This window comes from Adiantum capillus-veneris, chromosome 12 (assembly GCF_014529385.1).
Source record: "Adiantum capillus-veneris isolate H3 chromosome 12, ASM1452938v2, whole genome shotgun sequence".
Taxonomy (NCBI): Eukaryota; Viridiplantae; Streptophyta; class Polypodiopsida; order Polypodiales; family Pteridaceae; genus Adiantum; species Adiantum capillus-veneris.
In genome coordinates, this window is record NC_140942.1 from 130,719,674 (window position 1) to 130,740,040 (window position 20,367).

General features: G+C 44.7%; 1 protein-coding gene across 3 annotated transcripts in view; it reads left to right on the plus strand.

The window, feature by feature from the left end:
* Positions 1-20,367, plus strand: part of LOC147446514 (putative histone-arginine methyltransferase CARM1) — a 121,792-nt gene that overhangs the window by 51,437 nt on the left and 49,988 nt on the right. For all 3 annotated transcript variants that reach the window (XM_086525731.1, XM_086525730.1, XM_086525732.1), the window contains exons 5-6: positions 11,822-11,971; positions 12,097-12,200. In XM_086525731.1, the coding sequence (XP_086381857.1) occupies positions 11,822-11,971; positions 12,097-12,200 (254 nt within the window). The remainder of the gene's footprint in view (positions 1-11,821; positions 11,972-12,096; positions 12,201-20,367) is intronic.

Genomic DNA, 20,367 nt, shown 5'->3' on the forward strand with positions numbered 1-20,367 from the left:
CGAAGGAGGGTTTTACAACGTCTCTGGTGTCATATTCTCTTCTCTATCTCTCAGTCTCATGCACTTCCATTCATTGTGTCCATTCACTTTGTTTGTGTCCATTGCACTCTCTCATTAAGAACGGAAGGCTCTCCCTTCCATAAGTAAAAGGAACCTTGAGCACAGTTCGGAGCTCTCATCTTGAGCAAAGTTAAACATTCATTCCGTTGCACCTTACACTGGTATCAGAGCTTTGGCAGTGTTCTGTATCACTCAAGGAAAGAACCACATAATTTTTTTTGCTTGCTGCGGTCGCACGAACCCAAGTTCGCTTGGGCGTGTCGATTACTATTCGTGTTTTGAAGAGTGACAGGAATCCCAGGAAAGAAGGGCTTGTCCAGCCTCCCCTTGTGCCTCTTTTCACTCAATGACATGGCCTTCTTGCATTAAGACCGCACCCAGTCTACGACCACAAGCATCACAATATACTTCAAATGACTTCTGCAAGTCCGGCAAAGTCAAAACTGGTCGCGTAGTCAATTTCTCTTTCAATGTCTAAAAGGCACTCCCTTCTGTGGGTCCCCACGAGAAAGGGACTCCTTTCTGTGTCAAGATATGCAAAGGGGAAGCAACCTTTGCAAACTTTCGAATGAACCGCCGGTATTACGAACACAGTCCCAAGAAGCTTCGAACTTCATGGACATTCTTCAAAATTGGCCAATCACGTATAGTCTCTATCTTTGCCGGATCCATTTGCACTCTTGCTGCTGAGACAGTGTGTCCCGAAAAGTGTATCTCTGGTACGAAAAATTCACTTTTCTTTGCATTAATCACTAACTTGTGATCTTGTAATGCCTGAAAGACCTGAAGCAGATGATCTCTGTGTTCTGCCTCATTCTTGAAGAAAACAATGATGTCGTCAAAGAAAGTGCCAACAAATAGCCTGTACTCTCAAAAAATCCTGTCCATCATCCGGTTAAATGTCGTAGGAGCATTGGTTGAGCCAAAAGGCATCACCAAAAACTCAAATAACCCAAAAGTCGTCCGAAAAGCTGTCTTATAAAGTCTCCCGGCGTGATCCTGATCTGATGATATCCACTCTTTAGATCAATCCTGCTAAAACACGAGGATCCTTGTAACCTGTCGAGTATATCATTGATCCTATGGATCGAAAATCTGTTCTTGATGGTGACTTTGTTGAGAGCTCTATAATCGATGCACAAAGATCCGTCTTTCTTCAAAACCAACAACACTGGAGAGCAATACGGTGATCTACTAGGCTGGACAAGACCCTTTCCCAAGAGGTCTTTCACTTGGTTCATAATCTCTTCATTCTGTGCTCGGCTCACACGGCAAGGTGGCCGGTTCGGTTGGTGTGGTTCCAGGTATCAGATCAATGGTATGATCTTCAGGACGAGCAGGTGGTAACTTGCCTGGTAGGCCCTCTGAGAAGCAATCGACGTGGGAGTAGAGAAAATCTTGGCGTTCTTTATCAAGTTTCGACATATTTGTCCTATCCTTATCGCTCAATTCTTTCATAAAGATTGAGTAAACAAACAGACTGGATTTCATTAATTTAAAAATGGGCGAAGCCGATACAATAGGGACAGACTCACCCTTCTGTTTAATATCAAGTACAATTGTTCTGCCCTTCTCTGTAGTCAATGTCGCTTTCCTCGCCCGATAATCGACCACGGCGTTGTTCTTGTGGTACCAGGGAATCACTAAAAGAACATCACAACCCTCCAAAGGCATTATGAAAAAGTCCTTATGCCCCAAATACCCCTGACAATGCAACCGAAGTTTGCCAAGGACAGGTGTAATGGCTACATCCCTGCCGGGTGCCGTTAGAAGTGCCTCTGCAAGTGGTCCCATCCGATCGGGAGTGATCTTGAGCCGCGCCGCCAATTCCAGTGAAATGAAGTTGGCCTTGGCTCCTCCATCAAAGAAGATCAGGGCCTCTTGATCTTTTACTTTGCCGCAAGCTCGGCAAAGTTCTGTACTCTTGTCCATGGTGTTGGGATCGGTACCCACACAATCTGGAACCAATCCTGTTTTCATCTTGCCTTTTCGTCCACGTTCCTCATCTGCTCTCGAACTCTCAGGCATGTCGTCGTCCTTATCATTCTGTTCTTTCTGTGCCGTTTTGGGGCACTTTGCGGAGATATGTCCATGTTCCCCGCATCCAAAGCACTTCCCCTCCTTGATGAAGCGAGCTCGCTCCTGAGAAGTAAGCTTGGGTCGTGCATCCTTCTTCTCTAGGTTGCTCTTTCTCTTTCTACTTTCATTCCTAGACGACTGTTCGCCTTGTTGTGTCATGGCCTCATCGGTAGGGTAGGTCAGACTGCGAGAGTGAATGGCAAAGCCCCGCTTCGCATGACTCATCAACTCCTGAATAGAAGCTGACTTTTGTTCCAAGCAGTGATCTCGGATCTCTGTAGGTAGACCCAAGGTGAACCGCTCAATCTGTTCTCTGAACGAGATCTTCTTGAATGAAGACGCGGGTAGAAAAGAGCTCCAAAATCTCTCACAGTAAGCATTTATTGTATCTTTCTTGGTCATCCGAAGATGGTTCCAAGCAGCTCGTATATCGCGTTCATACTTGCGTCAACCAAGAAGAAATAAAAAGCTTCCTAAATTTTAGCCATTTAATTGGCGCAGTCTTGTTTAAAAGAAGCGTGGACCACCAAGTGCGAGCATTCCCCTCAGAGTAAGAGCTCTCCGAATCTTGGAGTGCTCTGAGTAGCGTCCTCCCGCGAAAGTGATGTCAAACTGTTGTATAAAAGACAAAGCCTTCGAAGCATCTGAGTATCTTGAAAAAGTGTCAAATTTGATCGACTGTCCACCTTCCTTAAACTCTCGGACTTTCTTGCTTTTATCTTCTAGAAAGTCATACTAGTTGGCTTTATAAAAATTCTTCTTGTTCGTATAAAAGTTTCCGTCATTGGAGTCTGAACTGTCTGTAGACGAGTCCTCAGTAGAAGTGTCAGTCATTGGGCGAGATTTAGGCTTCTTTGCCTTTTTCTTGCCCTTTCCGAAGCGTTGTTTCTTGCTTCGCTTTTTGCCTTTTTTGTCTTCTTCGCTCGAATCTGAAGAGCTAGAAGAACTGTCAGAAGAAGAAGAAGAACTAGGTACTCCTTCAAAGTGAACACACTTCTTCTGTTTCTTTGCTTTGTCAAATGTCGACTGACGACCCAAATGACCCGGGAAGTCAGTGCCCACTATGCCAGAAGTTGCATCGCGAAGGAAGATGTCAGAAACCATATAACTTTGGGCAAAAATTTTCTTGAAAGCTTGCCATGTCTTTTGAAGTATGCGGTTTGGTAGCCATAGACATCAACATCTGCATGGCATTGCTTTTGAGAAAAACAATGACTTGAAACAAATCTTGGATCCTTCTCTTGCAAGTGGTCTTAATGGCTTATGCCCTGTAAGACATGAGCAGTGAAGACGGGAGCGCGCCCGATGCGCGATGTAGTAAGGGTGGGAGTGACTAGTACGTCCCGGTCAAAGCACGAAGCCAAAAATTATTCTCTTTGGTAGGACCGATATGCTTTCAGAAAAGCACACGCCTGATGCTCTGATACCACTATCACAAGACGGGAACCACGTGCCAATAGAAAAGAACAGACTGAACAGACTTTTAGCACTTTAATAACAACTGAACTGAGAGAGAGAGACGACACGCGACACGGGAGTGGTGGAATTCCACCCCGGAGAGTATTGGCCCCAAACCTTGGTGCCCCTTTCGGTATTTCTTTATATTGCATCAACACAGTACAAGCCGGTACTCCAGACTCTGCACCTAGCATGCCAAAGAATGAGCCCTTAGCACATATTTAAAGGCCCTAGGCTCCAAAAGCAGTTTACAGTGAAAGCCTTCAAACTCAAAAGCATATGGTGCAAAACCAATGCCAAAAAGCTGCCAGCGTAAATCACGGAATTTCCGTACAGCAATCAGCGCAAAACGCGAAAATCCATACAGCCTGCCATGTCATCATGTCAGCGCAATTTCCGGAATTTTCGTACAATTGCCACGTCATCAGCTTTGGGTGAGTGTGTGTGAGTCCTGCTTTATTTTAATCCCTTTATGTCACTGCATAAGTTGGTAGGACTTCTTCTTCTGCTACTTGTTCTTCTTAGGGTTTAGGCCCCTCGGCCGGCATCTGTAAGTTGGCCCGATTCTTCAGGGCTTTGACACGTCAGTAGGTTGTGACAACAGGGGAGACAACTCAAGCAACATGTTACGGGCATCAGTATCTGCCAGCAAAACTTCATAGAAATACTCTGGCACCAAAGTAAACGCTTCGAACTGTCTGGCATTTAAGCAAGAAGTCCACCCACTGACCCACGTCTTGCGCAGTGGGCATCTTGCTTGGGAAAAACAGTAACCGCATTCAAAGATATTTGCGCCACTGGGTCCATCAGTGCCTGAACAGGAATGAGTTCTTCAGTAGCAAGTTCGTGCCCCTCCCAAGCATTCGGTGCCGCTTCAAAATCCTCTAGCAGACAGGCTCGGATTTCATCCATTTGCGAAGACTCAGGTGCCATCTGTTTTCTTCGTTTATAAGCAGTAATAAAGGGCGCTCCAAAATCTGACATACTCTCTCTCTCTCTCTCTCTCTCTCTCTCTCTCTCTCTCTCTTTTTCGGATTTTATGATTTTTGATCGCTTTAAACTCTGTACAGAAACGCACAGACTATGTACATTCAACCACAGAGGGCATACATCGAGCAATTGAGTATTAGTGTGAAAATCCTCTGCTGAAAGAAATCTCTGCTGATTGACTGCGCAGGGGCACCTTACCACGTTGATATCTTCTGTGCAAGGTTGAACAGTCTCTATAGGTTGATTCTACGCGCGCGCGCGCACACACACACACACACACACAATTCAGCTAGCTGGCGAGGGTGACTTGGGCAGGTGCCGCGAGCAAAACAAGCCCTCACGCAGAGTGAAACCAAGCCTTCACGAAGGGCGGAAGAACGTGCACAGGCTGTTGGGCGCGTGGACAGAGGCGCAGACAACGATTCGCGCAGGGAGAGCAGCAACACACGGGCGCGTCCAAACCTCTCTCTCGACTCTTCACACCTCAAAAACACACACACACACACACACACACACACACACACACACACACACACACACACACAGACACTTGCTTACTGCCCAGCGCTGCAAAGGGCAAGAGCACATGGCAGGCGACCACCAGTGTCACGTGACACATCCCAACCCTATGTGTCTGTGGACAAGCTACACCACAGCAGGGTTCAGTCAGTTCAGTCAAGTCTAGATTAGCAATGATCTGGCACTTTTGTGAGTCTATTCGTAGACCGTGCATGCCCAGTCACTTAGCATAGATGCATATCCTCCGGTTGCACACAACATGATCATCGGAATTCCCATCAGAATCCATTAGCATCAGTTAGGGGAATTTTCCAATGCATTTAGCCTATTTTCCTATTTATTGGGATTTTCGCTTATTATTTTTAAGTGACTTTCCTACAAAAGTAGGTAGGGCAATTTTGCTAAGTTAATATATAAGCAAACCCAAGTTAGCACTTTCTGGCAGAAGAGGCAGCAGGAGCTTCCCGCTCAACAAGCAACTTCTCAGCAGTACCCCCCTTATGACCCCGCGCCATCCTCCCACTCCCCTTGGCGTTTTCAATCCACAACAGAACCTCAGCTTCATTAGCGTTTTCAGCCTTGGAATACCTGCAGATCCCAGCGTTTTCAGCAAACCCTAAAAACGCAGAAAACCCTAAAAAAACCAGCGTTTTCTTTCAGCAGCAGAACCTTAGCAGATTTCCCCTGTTCAGTTGCAGATGAACCCCCAAGTTTAGCCGACAAAACGCAGCCAAAACAGTCATTTTCAGCCACCGAAACAGTCCCGAAATTCAGCGATTAGAAGATCTCAGATTTCAGCCACCTAGTCGTCGTCGTCGTCATCGTCATCGTCGTCGTCGTCATCGGCATAGACCAAGTTGCATAGTCCATTGCATACGCATTGTACACCTTTGTGCAATCAAATAATAGACCACTCTCGCCGACAAGAGTGGGGCCTTCGGAGGAGGGTTTTACAACCTCTCGGTGTCGTATCTCTTCTCTCTCCTTCTCTTAGTCTCATTCACTTGCACACACAATATCCACTCACTTTGTTCGTGATCACAACACTCTCCATAAGACGGAAAGCTCTCTCTTTCCCTAAGAACTAAAAGGAACCTTGAGCAGTAAAGATCACTAATCTTGAGAAAATACAACATTTATTCCGCAGCACCTAACATTGGTATCAGAGCTTTGGAAGTGTTCTGCATTACTCAAGAAAAGAACCACAAGAATTTTTTTGCTTGTTGCGATCGCACGAACCCAAGTTTACTTGGGGGTGGCAATTCCTAATCGTGTTTTGTTGAAGAGTGACAGGAATCGCAAGAAAGAAGGGCTTGTCCAACCTCCCCTTGTGTCTCTTTTCACTCATTGAGAGCGGACCGTGCACTTAGCGGCCGGCCAATCGACGTGTGGTGGGAAAAAGCAACCTTGGTGTGAGCGCAAGGCCGCCAAGGGGTGCGGGTGCGCCGGCAGAAAAGGGTAGAACTCGGGTGAAGAGAAGATCCTTCTCCAATGCGATTTGCAAGCGAAAGAACACCTCAAGAACCCGAGATTCTCACGAATCAAGGACCTCAAGAACCTCAAGAACCGAAGTTCCTCGTGAACTTAAGAACCCAAGACCACCAAGAACCCAAGTTCCTTGTGAACTTAAGAACCCAAGACCCCCTAAGAACCCACAAGAACCCACGACTTCAGAATGGTCATCACTCGAAGCGGAATGGATACTTCGCTTGGAGGTGATGAGCATGAGAGAGGCGAAGAAGAATTTTCCCCACCTGGAGGTTTTTCCGACCCTTCCCCATCTACGACAAAGATTGCACTAACTCCTATGGAGGAGTTGGACCCAGCAAGAGAAGCAGACAGAAAGGCCTACGAAGAAGAAATGGCAGCCATAGAGCGTCAGTTCGACTTGGAAGAAAGAGAAAGTCAAGCAAGATTTGATCGCGAGACCAAAGCAAGAATGCAAGAGATGTTGCGACTCTTTTCTCAAATACAGGCACAGATGCAACAAATTCGGGAAAAGAAGACTCTCTCAATCTCTTCTTCTCCAAAGCAGGATACACAGGATTTGCATGATTGTTTGAAGCATGATGATGATTTGAATGACAATGATAAGCATGATAATTTGGATGCCAATGATTTGCATAATGATTTGGATGACAATGACAAGCATGATGATTTGCATGATCAAGATGTGATTTCTCACAAGCATGATGAATTGCATGAAGAAGATATGATTGTTCACAAGAATGATGTGTTAGTGGATGCTTTTCCTAGCGAAGCTAACCTCGTTGTAGATTTGATCAATCACGAAGCTCCGATCTTGGCTTTCGAGTCGAGGTCCAGAGAACCCCCATAGGACGATTCGATCATTCAGGACGAACCGATCTTGGATTTCGAGTCGAGGTCCACAGTTCCCCCACAAGAAGATTCGATAGATCCCGAAGAACCGATCTTGGCTCTCGAGCCTTGGTCCACAGAACCATCACAGGAAGTATTGTGTGTTCGCATGATTGATACGCACGCATTGTTCGAGTGTTTCATTCGTGGCGGTTTCCTGCATTTTAGTCAACATTGTTATGTGATCCCTTTTCCTAGGCATGACATACTGTATGTTGAGCACGTTTCTCTCATGGATAAGCACGAATGTATGCGGATTGTTCATGAAAAGTTGACAAGTTTGTATGTAAGGAAGTCACATTTCATGTCTCTTCCTTGGCATGACACAGTTTCCGAAAGAGCACATGATAATATGAGCACCAAGCATGGGCATTTCCATTGTGATTTGCCACAGTCGATTGATTTTGATCAAACTGAAAAGATTCGACCTCATTGTTTGCATGTGTTTGATGAACGGGTTGTCACTCCGTCTCTATGTTCGTCTACATTGCATACACAATCTTTAGAGAAGACAATATTTTTTTCCTTCACTTTACATGGAATGGGTATGTTCATGGTTTTGTGTTGGAGATGGTTTCAGGAATTTTCAGCCATGGAGATTCTTGAAGAAGAAAGAAGCAGGACTCTAGACGAAGTTGAAGCAAGAAAGGAGATTCAGAAGACTTTGTGTCGCTTTCGGCGCGGCCCAAAGAAGCAAGCGTTGCAGACCTTTATGAAGTTCAAGTACCGCACGACCCACACAGCAGAGTGGGCCGGCGAAGAGTCCCTTCCAAGATTACGGATGCTGTTGGCGATCTCCCTCGACGCCATACAGTTCGGTACCAATACCTCACTTTGAAAAGGAGGGGATGCCACGTGACACATCCCAACCCTATGTGTCCGTGGACAAACTACACCACAGCAGGGTTCAGTCAGTTCAGTCAAGTCTAGATTAACAATTATCTGGCACTTTTGTGAGTCTATTCGTAGACCGTGCATGCCCAGTCACTTGGCATAGATGCATATCCTCCGGTTGCACATAGCATGATCATCGGAATTCCCATAAGAATCCATTAGCATCAGTTAGGGGCATTTTCCAGTGCATTTAGCCTATTTTCCTATTTATTGGGATTTTCACTTATTATTTTTAAGTGACTTTCCTACAAAAGTAGGTAGGGCAATTTTGCTAAGTTAATATATAAGCAAACCCAAGTTAGCACTTTCTTGCAGAAGAGGCTGCAAGAGCTTCCCGCTCAACAGGCAACTTCTCAGCAGTACCCCCCTTATGACCCCGCGCCATCCTCCCACTCCCCTTGGCGTTTTCAATCCACAACAGAACCTCAGCTTCATTAGTGTTTTCAGCCTTGGAATACCTGCAGATCCCAACGTTTTCAGCAAACCCTAAAAACGCAGAAAACCCTAAAAAAACCAGCGTTTTCTTTCAGCAGCAGAACCTTAGCAGATTTCCCCCATTCAGTTGCAGATGAACCCCCAAGTTTAGCCGACAAAACGTAGCCAAAACAGTCATTTTCAGCCAACGAAACAGTCCCGAAATTCAGCGATTAGAAGATCTCAGATTTCAGCCACCTAGTCGTCGTCGTCGTCATCGTCATCGTCGTCATCGGCATAGACCAAGTTGCATAGTCCATTGCATATGCATTGTACACCTTTGTGCAATCAAAGAATAGACCACTCTCGCCGACAAGAGTGGGGCCTTCGGAGGAGGGTTTTACAACCTCTCGGTGTCGTATCTCTTCTCTCTCCTTCTCTCAGTCTCATTCACTTGCACGCACAATATCCACTCACTTTGTTCGTGATCACAGCACTCTCCATAAGACGGAAAGCTCTCTCTTTCCCTAAGAACTAAAAGGAACCTTGAGCAGTAAAGATCACTAATCTTGAGAAAATACAACATTCATTCCGCTGCACCTAACAACCAGAGCAGACGAGCGCGTAGAGGTATCAGGGCGCGCAGGGTTGAAGCTCTTGCAAGGAGTCGCACATAGCAGACACACACACACACACACACACATACAAAGGCTAGAGGTTCACACACACACACACACACGTGCACGCGCGCGCACACACACACGCCCTCACACACGTGCTCGTGCGCGTGCGCATGCGTGCGCGCGCGCGCACACACACACACTGTGGTACTATATGTATTCTTGTTATAAAAAACAAGCCCCCCCACAATCTCCCCACCCCTCCCCCCACTCTTTTGATCGAGCTCGGAATCTGCTGGGTCACTTTAGGGATACTACTCAAAATATGCCATTACCTTGTAAAGACCATGGGGCCTAGCCCTTGATTATTAAACTAAGATATAAAATAAAGATCCCCCTGGCGTGCCGAGCGTGATTAAGTTCTGTTTCTTCATTACACCGTGAAGGCGGCCTCTCCTCGCTAGCTATGGATGTCCCCACTCATGGGTACGTGCGTGCCGTTTTGTGCTACCACACACACATTGGAAGGCGGCGTAGCTCACTCATTACTCCCGCTCAGAGGACTGACAGTCCATCCTCCTTCCAGTATTTAAACAGGTGAGGGTGCATCTCTGCCCCTCACTTAGCCAGTGTTGTTCTGTCGTGTTTTTTCCTTAGAAGACTTACTGCTTGCTTCACAAAAGGAGCTATGGAGCTCACTACTCAGGTGTCTTAGGTTTTTTCCTACCCTAGCTTGCCTCGCTACTGGTTATGTTGGAATTTTTTACATTAAGCATTCTTCTGCTATTTGTTGGCACAATAAGGTAAACATTAAATGCTTGTCAATAGCATGGTGGCGGTTGTTTTACCTCAGGCGCATACTGCTTGTGTTCATGTTGGGTTTTACAGCTGTCGGTAACTGTCATTTTTCACAGTGTGCGCAGCTGGTGTATGTATTACTCATGAATGATAGGTTTATAGTGTTTTCCCTGGGTGCTAACCAATGCTGTACTAGTTCTCTGGCTTTAACGAGGCAATTGCATAAAGCAGGTATGGTTTGAGATTGGATTGATAAGCATGGATTAATGGTTCACTGTTAATTTGGTAATACTACAACTTGGTAAAACCCATCGGTTTGGTTATTTGAATATAAGGAGTACTGTTTTGACTTCGTGCGCACTATGTGCGGGGATGGTTGGCCCGGCTGCATACGTTTGCTGTACCAAACTCATTAACTAGTTTGTCTATTACTTCTGTCGCATTCGCTGGGCGGTTATAAAATTCTGTAAAAGAGTAATCCAAGACCTTTTGCACCTGATGCTTTGTAACAAACCCCATTTTCTTACCAAAGAACCTATACCAATTAAAGGTAAGTATACACTATGGGACTGTTTTTTTGGCTACATTTGACTCCATAGTATGTACCCCTTGGATTGGCATGGGGATGATATGATGCCGGGTATTTTCTTGTGTAAGAATTGATACTAGCTCTGTTCTGAAGGCTGCATATGGGTATTGAACTACTCTTTAGTTATTTGGTTACTTCAAGGGCTTCTTGCCACTTAATGTGCTGAGAGATTTATCTGGTTATAGATATACATACTAAAGGATGTTTTAGATTCAATATACCATGATGAGCATTAAACTTTATTGGACCTAAACAAACATAAACTAGCTCATTACTTTTTTGAACTATAATAGAGGTTTTTTTAGCTTCGGTTGAGTTTCATTAAATCTTGAAGGATATTTTGATAGGGGACTATAACACTTGGATTAGAAGGCGTGGTGGCCTTCTAATTAGAATTATGTTTTTCGCTAGTAACTTGGGTTTATGAAAAAGAGAAAAAAAAGAACATTTTTGTACACATATATCACTAAGCTTGTTAAAATAAAAAAAGTTTATAAGATGGACATGGATAACAACTGGTATGGTCCATTGAAACTTGTAAAACACATCCAAGGCTAACTGAATTGTTGTCTTGTTTGGATGGATGCAAGTAAGGACTCTATCTTATCTTGGAAGGTTTTTTTACTTTGGCAAGCTATCTTACTCTAGATGGAACACTCACTGATGACTTGGGAAGTTCATTTACTTTCTGCATACTGAAAGGGGATCTCTTTTTTACAAACATTGTACTTAAATGATTCTAATACTGAGTTGTTTTTGTACATATCTATTCCTTGTTCCATTGCCAACTGTCTTTTGAATGTAAAAATTCAATTATGTTTTATTATCTAAGATTTAACAGCTACACACACACACTATGGTTTCTCTGGTTTGAACTATCTTAATGCCAGGACCTTTTATGGTTTTTGTAAAAAGCAAGTAAACATGTGTACGTTTTGTCTTTAAGAAATATTTTATTGGCAATTTAGCTCCAATTCTCACGTCTGAAATGCCGATACCTTTCATGATTGTTGCAATATAGGAGATGTGTTGGCCAATGGCTTAGTTGATCATTCAAGGGATGCCAATAGATTTGACAAGAAGATAGAGTCATCTTCTGCAAAGTTGTATTTTCACTATTATGGACAGCTACTACATCAGCAGAACATGCTTCAAGACTATGTGAGAACAGGTGACTAGCCAAGCCTAAAACAGCCTCATCAATGTTTATTGTTCCTGTCAAATGAGCTGGTCTATTGTGCCTTATTTTTATCGAATAAGACAACAATTACAGCTTGTTGCTTTGCTTGTGTACAGGTACCTATTATGCAGCAGTTTTGGAAAATTTCATAGACTTCCAAGGTCGAGTCGTTGTTGATGTAGGGGCTGGCAGTGGAATCCTCTCACTCTTTGCTGCTCAGGCAATACTTCTGGAACTTGGTTTTGTGTGAGTAAAGTGAACTTTCTGATTAGTACTCCAAAAATGTGACTAGTGAGATCAGAAGTTTGAAGTCAACATTATTAGTGTGTGACTAATACAATTTACCGATTAATTTATTTAATTCAGAGTTTTTGCAAGTCAATTAAGGCTGGTTGTTTTTCCAAAAGATTGTCAACCACCACAGGTTGTCAGGATATAAGGAGAAGATTTTGAATTTTTTTGGAAGCTGCTTTACGATTTCATAGAGCATGCATGAGATGATATCAATTTTCCAAAACAGTTTGTTGGGCATAATTTGCAAGGGGTTTCCTTACTTTGAACAGAAATTGAAGCTTAAGGTTAGATCTATCATGTATTAGTGTAGAATGAACGGAAGCTTTAGAGCACAATTTCGAGATAAATCGTGCTCTCTATGAATGTGTGTAATCAATGTGAGTAGTTATGTTGCTCAATATTGGGTGACTCCTCTAAAGGTGGGTGGTACCAGCTCAGCCTGGGTCAAAAGTCCTGTGTGTCATTTTCCTGGATATACTCGTGTACATTGATCTGTCTCATAGGCTGACTTTGGCCTTTAGAAGATGTGAATAAATTGTTCTTTCTTTCTTGACCTGAGACGTCTAGGAGTAGTTGACACTCTTGCTACACCACCCCTATTGTAAGGGAAAATACTACAAAGAGGGGAGACTCTCCAAGAATGAGTAATAAAATATATAGAGCAGCTATTTCAGTCTCTCAACCATACGTAAAGGTGGGAGCTGACCTCCTAACCCACTGTGCCAGGGTGTTAAACACCATTACCTTGGTCTTACCAAGGTTCACTGACATTCCACTATCCTGGGCAAACACATGTAATGCATCCAAATGACCCTGCATCCCCTCTGGAGAATCTGAAATCAGCAGAATATCATCAGCATATAATAACAACGGAATCCATGTCTGTACTAGCTGAGCACATTTGTCTCCCTCTCGCTCTACATAGTTTGAAAATTCATCCACATACATCCCAAAAAGAGTCGGAGATAGGGGGCATCCCTGCTTCACTCAATAGTGGAGTGAACCATGTCAAACATACCCTTAGTAGTGCGTACCCGCCCCACCTCTGTCCTATATAAAGCCAAGATCCTCCATATCATCTCTATGGGCACACCCAAGTCCTGTAGTCTATGTATAAGGCTGGTTCTCGGCATTGTGTCAAAAGCTTTGAGGAAATCCACAAAGCTACAATAGATCCTCTTGCCATGGTGTCTACCCTCCTCAATAAGAGTAAGAGAGAGAGAGAGAGAGAGAGAGAGAGAGAGAGAGAGAGAGAGAGAGAGAGAGAGAGAGAGAGAGAGAGATGATGAAATGAAATGAAATGCTATATTAATGTCTTCAAAAGGCCAAAGTGACCTATGAGACCAGAAAGTTACAATGTGGTGGATCTGATACAAAATCAGAGTAACAAGATGACAAAATGACAAAATAAAATACTATGGAATCCTAAACTGCTAGGTGTGAACTAAGCAGCTAGCTGGGATGGCTGGCGGATCTCATCAATCTCCTCCATGGTCAGTAGTCTGACTGGGCGTCGTGCATGTCAGGCCAAAGTGATCCGAATCCTCTGATGCAGCCTCCGTCGATGCTGTGTAGTCCTCCGCAGTCGTGGGCATCTGGATCTCCCCAACTTGGTCGCTTGGTTGATTAGTGTGCCTCTTGTGTGAGGCGACAAGCTCTGCTGTGGTAGTAGCTCCTTCGGGTGTTTAGTGGCAGCTTTGAAGAAGTCTGTGATCTGTCTTTGAGACTGGTTAGCCTCGCCTCTCATCAAGCTCTCTCTGTGTCTGCGCAGCTCGAGCAAAAACAAACCCAGACATCTCTGATTCTCATACTGCATGACTCTGGAGAGTGGTCCAAAGCCCTCTAAGCAATGGAAGCGGCCTCGTATCTCGTAGTAGACGGGGTAGTGGCATGTGTAGTGCAACTCTGTCTCAGGCTCGATGTCACACAGGGAGCATGTCTTGGCCTCTGCTGGTGCTCCGCTGTATCTCCCAATCTCAATCCGCAACTAGTGTGAAGATATGACATCGTATCCCATGAGACAAGTGGGTGTCCATGTATCTGGGCCTCGTCACAAAACCGTCCTCCGTAAGCTGGAGAAGATGCTCTTTGTAGAAAGCCATCTTCGTGCCCAACTCCTGTGCTGGCTGTATCCATGTCCTGATGTCTAGCTGAGGCAGGTCCTGGCGGATGAGCCTGGTGATCTCGGACTGTGTAAGAGTCAGAGAGGGTGCATCCAGTGAGTACTGGAAGGGAGGCAATCTGTCTATGCTGAACCATGCGCCTGAAACCATGATGTCATCTCCCCATACGAGCATGCTGTATCTCCCTGCATGGCTAACTGTCGAGAGGACTCAAGTGCAAGGCGGGCATATCTGTCTTTGGGAAGTTCCCACATGCGGTGTATGAATGAGACAGATTTGGTGAGCGCCTCAACCACTAGTGGGGGGGCAGCTAACTGTGCTCGGACAATAGCACGTGGTACTGAATCCTTAGCTCTAATGAGCCGCGAGATCATAGAGACCAGAGGCTTCTCCATGTCCCCCCATCCATCAGCGCGGCTTGTCCTCCCGTGATGATCCAATGAAGGTCCCCAAATCTCAGCTCCATAAAGCAATGCAGATGCCACCAAAGTGTCAAAGAGCTAGAGCTCTGTCCGAGGCTCTTGAAATTGAACCTGTGAACACATCCTTTCCAATCTACCCAATGCTCCATGGGCTCTGGTCAATCTAGTCTCTGCTGCCCTCCTCAATGAAAATGCTGGCCCACTAAAAACCACTCCAAAGGTAAGTGTAAGCGGGGGCTGACCTCCTGATCCACTGTGGGGTGGTATTAAATACCATGCCTTGGTTGTACCAAGCTTGACGGATAGACCACTTTCCTGGGCAAACCTTTGCAAAGCATCCAAGTGACGTTGCATCCCCTCGAGAGAGTCAGAGATCAACACAATATCATCAGCATATAACAATAGTGGAATCCATGTCTCTGCCAGCTGTGCACCTCTTTCACCATTTCTCTCAATGTAGTCAGAAACCTCATCCACATACATACCAAATAGAGTAGGAGAGAGCGGGCAACCTTGCTTCTGTGGAGGAGCAGGAGAGAGAGCCCACTTGCTGTCCTATGCAATGAGAGTGAAGGAGAAGGGGAGAGAGGCGCTGAGGATGCTCATGCAGAGAAAACGTGAGAGAGAGAGAGAGAGCTCGTTGAATTTGGGGAAAAGCCACGCTATGCATTTTGGGCTTCATATTTGAGTATATGAGTAAGTGACTAGGGGGCCATTCACACTTGGGCCCCCTCACTTATAAGTCCTTTTAACTTATAAGTTATAAGTACAAGGCACTTAGGCCTTTATTCCCTAACAACCTCCCACCTAAAGGCAATGTACCTTGGGAGATCAAAGAATCAGCTAACTATGATACAACAGCTGATCATGCACTTACTTATCCAACACCCATCATCTGACGACAATATGCAAACCGCTCTGCTGGAAGACTCTTGGTCAAAAGATCTGCAGGATTGTCATCTGTGTGCACCTTGACAAGTGTAATGCTCTTGTCATCAAGCACACTCCTGATAAAATGATACTTCACCTCTATGTGCTTTGTCTTGGCATGAAAAACAGGATTCCTTGCAAGCATAATAGCACTCTGACTATCACAGTGTAGCACAGGAACCGGTGACTTAATGCCAAGCTCTTCTACCAAACGCATGAGCCACAAAGCTTCTTTGCATGCCTCAGTGGCAGCCACATACTCAGTCTCAGTGGTAGACAAAGCAACACATTTTTGCAGTCTAGAAATCCAAGAAACTGCACCTCCTGTGAATGTAAACACATATCCAGAGGTAGACTTCCTGCAATCTGGATGTCCAGCAAAATCTGCATCTGTAAAGCCATGCACAGATGTCTCACTCTTCCCAAAACAAATGCACAAGTCTTTAGTGCCTTTCAAGTATCTCAAGATACACTTCACTGCTTCCCAATGCTTTTTGCCAGGATTGCTCATGTACCTGCTTACCACTCCCACCGCAAATGCAATGTCCGGACGTGTAGCAACCATAGCATACATCAAACTGCCAACGGCTGATGCATAAGGAATCTTGGCCATTTCAGCCCGCATATCATCTGTGTTTGGGCAGTCATGTGCAGTCAGTTTTACATATGGAGGCAGCGGAGTACCAAGTGCCTTTCCCCCATCCATATGAAAACGATGTAGCACCTTATTAACATAATCTCGTTGAGATAGATACAGACACCTGTGAAGTCTATCTCGAGAGATACGCATGCCCAAAATATGATTAGCATCACCAAGATCCTTCATGTCAAAGCGATTTTTTAAGCTTTGCTCTAATGCATCCAACTCCGTGACATTTTTACCCGCAATAAGCATGTCATCAACATACAAAATCAGCAATAGAAGAGATCCATCACTTGCCGTTTTGATATACAAACAGTGATCAGAATTACTTCTTTTGTATCCTTGAGACCTCATGAATGTATCAAACTTGTGATACCATGCACGGGGAGACTGTTTCAAACCATACAAGCTCTTCAAGAGTCTACATACTTTCTTCTCTTGCCCCTTTGACACAAAACCTTCTGGCTGCATCATATAGATCATCTCAAGCAAATCGCCATGCAAAAACGTTGTTTTGACATCCATTTGCTTTAACTCCATATCTTCAGAAGCAACCAGGCCTAAAACAAGACGTAATGTGGCAAGCTTTACAACAGGAGAAAAAATCTCATCAAAATTAACACCATGCTTTTGCTTGTACCCTTTAGCAACCAAACGTGCCTTGTACTTAGAAGAAGCATCAGATGTGACCTTGGTCTTGTAAACCCATTTACATGGCAGAGCCTTATGCCCTTTAGGCAAATCAACCAAGTCCCATGTATGGTTTTTCTCCAAAGACTGCATTTCCGAAACCATTGCTTTGAACCATTTCTTACTGTCTTCCCGTTGCATAGCCTCTTTATAGCAAGACGGCTCACCACAATCAGTAAGCATGACATAGTCCAAAGACGGTTCATATCTATCGGGGGGCCTTGTCACCCGAGTAGACCTACGCACCCAATGATCCATAACAGGTGGATTTTCAGCCTGTAAACCATCAAAAACAGCAGGCTGTTCAGCCGGTTGCATTGCAACAACGGGCGGTCTAGGAGCATCAACCTGTTCCCCTACCTATGGTGCATCAATGGCAACTTGTTGGGGCTGATTTTCAGCAGCTAATGGCTGATTTTCAGCACCATTTTCAGCATGTAAAGGCTGCTGAACATTGGGCCTTCTTGGCTGTCCATATGTAACATCTTCACGAAAAACAACCCGGCGCACTTCCTCGACCTTTGTGGGCTGTTTGTGCATGCAATTCTCATTGAAGATGACATCATTGCTGCGTATGATTTTCCGTAATGCGGGATCCCATAATCTATACCCCATTTCACCATCCTCACCATATCCTAGGAAAATGCATTTATGAGACTTTGGTTCTAGTTTGGTGCGCAGTTCACTCCGGATGTGAACATAGGCCTCACAACCAAACACTCTTAAATGTGCATATGAGGGTGGCTTGCCAGACCACACCTCCTCAGGCACCTTTCCACCCAAAGCCTTGCTAGGTGAGCGATTAATCAAGTGAATAGCTGTTTGTACAGCTTCTGCCCAAAAACCATGAGGTAATGCAGCATGTGACAGCATACTCCGAACTTTCTCTTGGATAGTCCGGTTCAACCTCTCTGCAACTCCATTCTGAGAGGGATTAAAAGGAGCCGTGAGCTCTCTTTTAATACCTTTAGTAGCACAAAAGTCAATAAATGCTTTTGATACATACTCCCCCCCATTGTCTGAGCGCAAAGACCTAAGCTTCTTGTCAGTTTGATTCTCAACAAACGCAAGAAACTTCTTGAAAGTATCCAAAACATCGCTTTTAGCACGTATTGGATACACCCACACCTTACGTGTAGCATCATCGATAAACGAGACAAAATATTTCTTTCCCCCTAAGGACAACTGTGGCATTTCACATACATCGGAATGCACTAAGTCTAACCTGTCAGACTTCAAAGAAAGTGACCTTTTGTGCGGTGTTTGACTGTGCTTACCATAAATACAATGCTCACAATGAGAAAAATCAGCATACCTCAAACACGGCAAATAACCACAACGAGACAGAGTTTCCATTCCTCTTTTACTCATGTGTCCCAACCGACCATGCCACAAAGAAACACTTGGATGCTCGGTTACGGCGACAACATGGTCACGCACACTAGATACATGCAAAGGATACAAAGTGTTCGATTTACAACCCTTGGCTACAATCCGGGCCCCTTTACAAATTTTCCACTTGCTATCACCAAAAGTGGTGTGATAGCCTGCATCATCTAGCTGCCCTGTACTAATCAAACTCTTCTTGAGTTGTGGCACATGGCGCACTTTGTGCAAAACAAAAGTCATACCATCAGCAAAGGAAAACTGGACACTGCCAATACCTGCAATGTCACATGCATAGTTGTCTCCCAAATAAACAGTGCCCTGCACCTCACCTGAGTACTGTGTAAACCAATCCCTATGAGGTGTTACATGAAAAGAGGCACCTGAATCAAGAATCCAAGTATGCATGTCCACATCAGAACCCATAGCAAGGGTATGTGCATCCACAGAAGAGGCATTGAGTACATCAGTGCTGCTGTCACTGTCACAACTACTAGCAACATTGATTTCCTCAATCAACACAGTGCTCTTCTTGGCATTTCCCTTGTCCTTTGTATCAGTTTCAGCACCCTTGTTCTTCTCTTTCTTCCACTCATAGCATTCCCGTTTATAATGCCCTTTCTTTCCACAATGATGACACACAACATCTTTCCTACGAGATTTGCTGCGTGCCCTGTCCTTACTGTCAGATTTCTCCCTCTGTTGAGACCTGCCTCTCAAGTGCAATGCATTAGAAGACCCACCTGTGGTGTTCTTCCTGTTCATCTCTTCCATCAAGAGAGAACTCTCTACATCTGCATACTTAAGTGACGCACTTGAGTTACTAAGAGCTGTCCGGAATACATCCCAACTCTCGGGCAATGTGCATAGCAGAAAAGTAGCTTTGAACTCCTCATCAATCGTGAATTTCAGCTCTGTCAGTTGGCTGAAAATAGAATTGAATTCATTGAGGTGCACTGACATGTGCGTGCCCTCCTTCATGCGGAGATCCATAAGCTTCTTAAGCCAATACACTTTACTGGCAGCACTCTGCTATGCATACAACTCGTCTAAACGCTTCCACATGCCCCATGCTGTCTGCTCATTCTCTACATTGAAGAGTAAATTGTCAGACACCGAAAGCATGATCGTGGAGCGAGCCAACTCGTCCACTTCTTCCCATTCTTCAACCTCCATATCAACCGGTTTCACACCCTGTAACTTAATAGGTTTCGCTTGTTTCTTCTGCAACATCACATTATAACATTGCTTCTTCCATATAGCAAAGTTATGGGCACCTTCAAGCTTGCGAATGTGCAACAAATTGTCACTTTCACTGCTAGAAGCCATTCTGAGTGATTGCAAACACTGAAACCTTGTTTTGCCGACCTAAACACTCCCAAATGTGTGCAATCGGGCAAAAAACAGCTTTCTGTTACAGAAAAACAGCGAGCAAATTTCACGCGAAATCACCCCAAAACGGCGTACATTCACTGCCAAACCCTTACCAAAGGTTTCCACAAGGTATATACATCATTTGCTTGCTGAAATTCCCTGTTTTAGGGCAAAAATCAGACCTGTAAACACCTGTTTTGCTGAATTTTCAGAACCTCGTTGGTGGAAACACCTGTAAGATTGACCTGTGAGACTTGCCCTAATGAAATTGCATCAAATTGACCCCGAAATTGGTCAATTTCAGCAGAAATAGGCTGCTGTTCGCCAGTTTTTGAAACCCTAATTTTGGGGAAACTGTCACCGGAGGTCGATTCTACACGGTGAGAGGATCCCTTCGCGACAGAGTTGATCGAAAACGGTTGAATATCCTTCCCGCAGCGAGCAAAAACAGAATTCTGATCTGTGTTGCGAAGATGGCTCTCTTGGAAACCCTAAAGCTTTGATACCACGTGTGGAGGAGCAGGA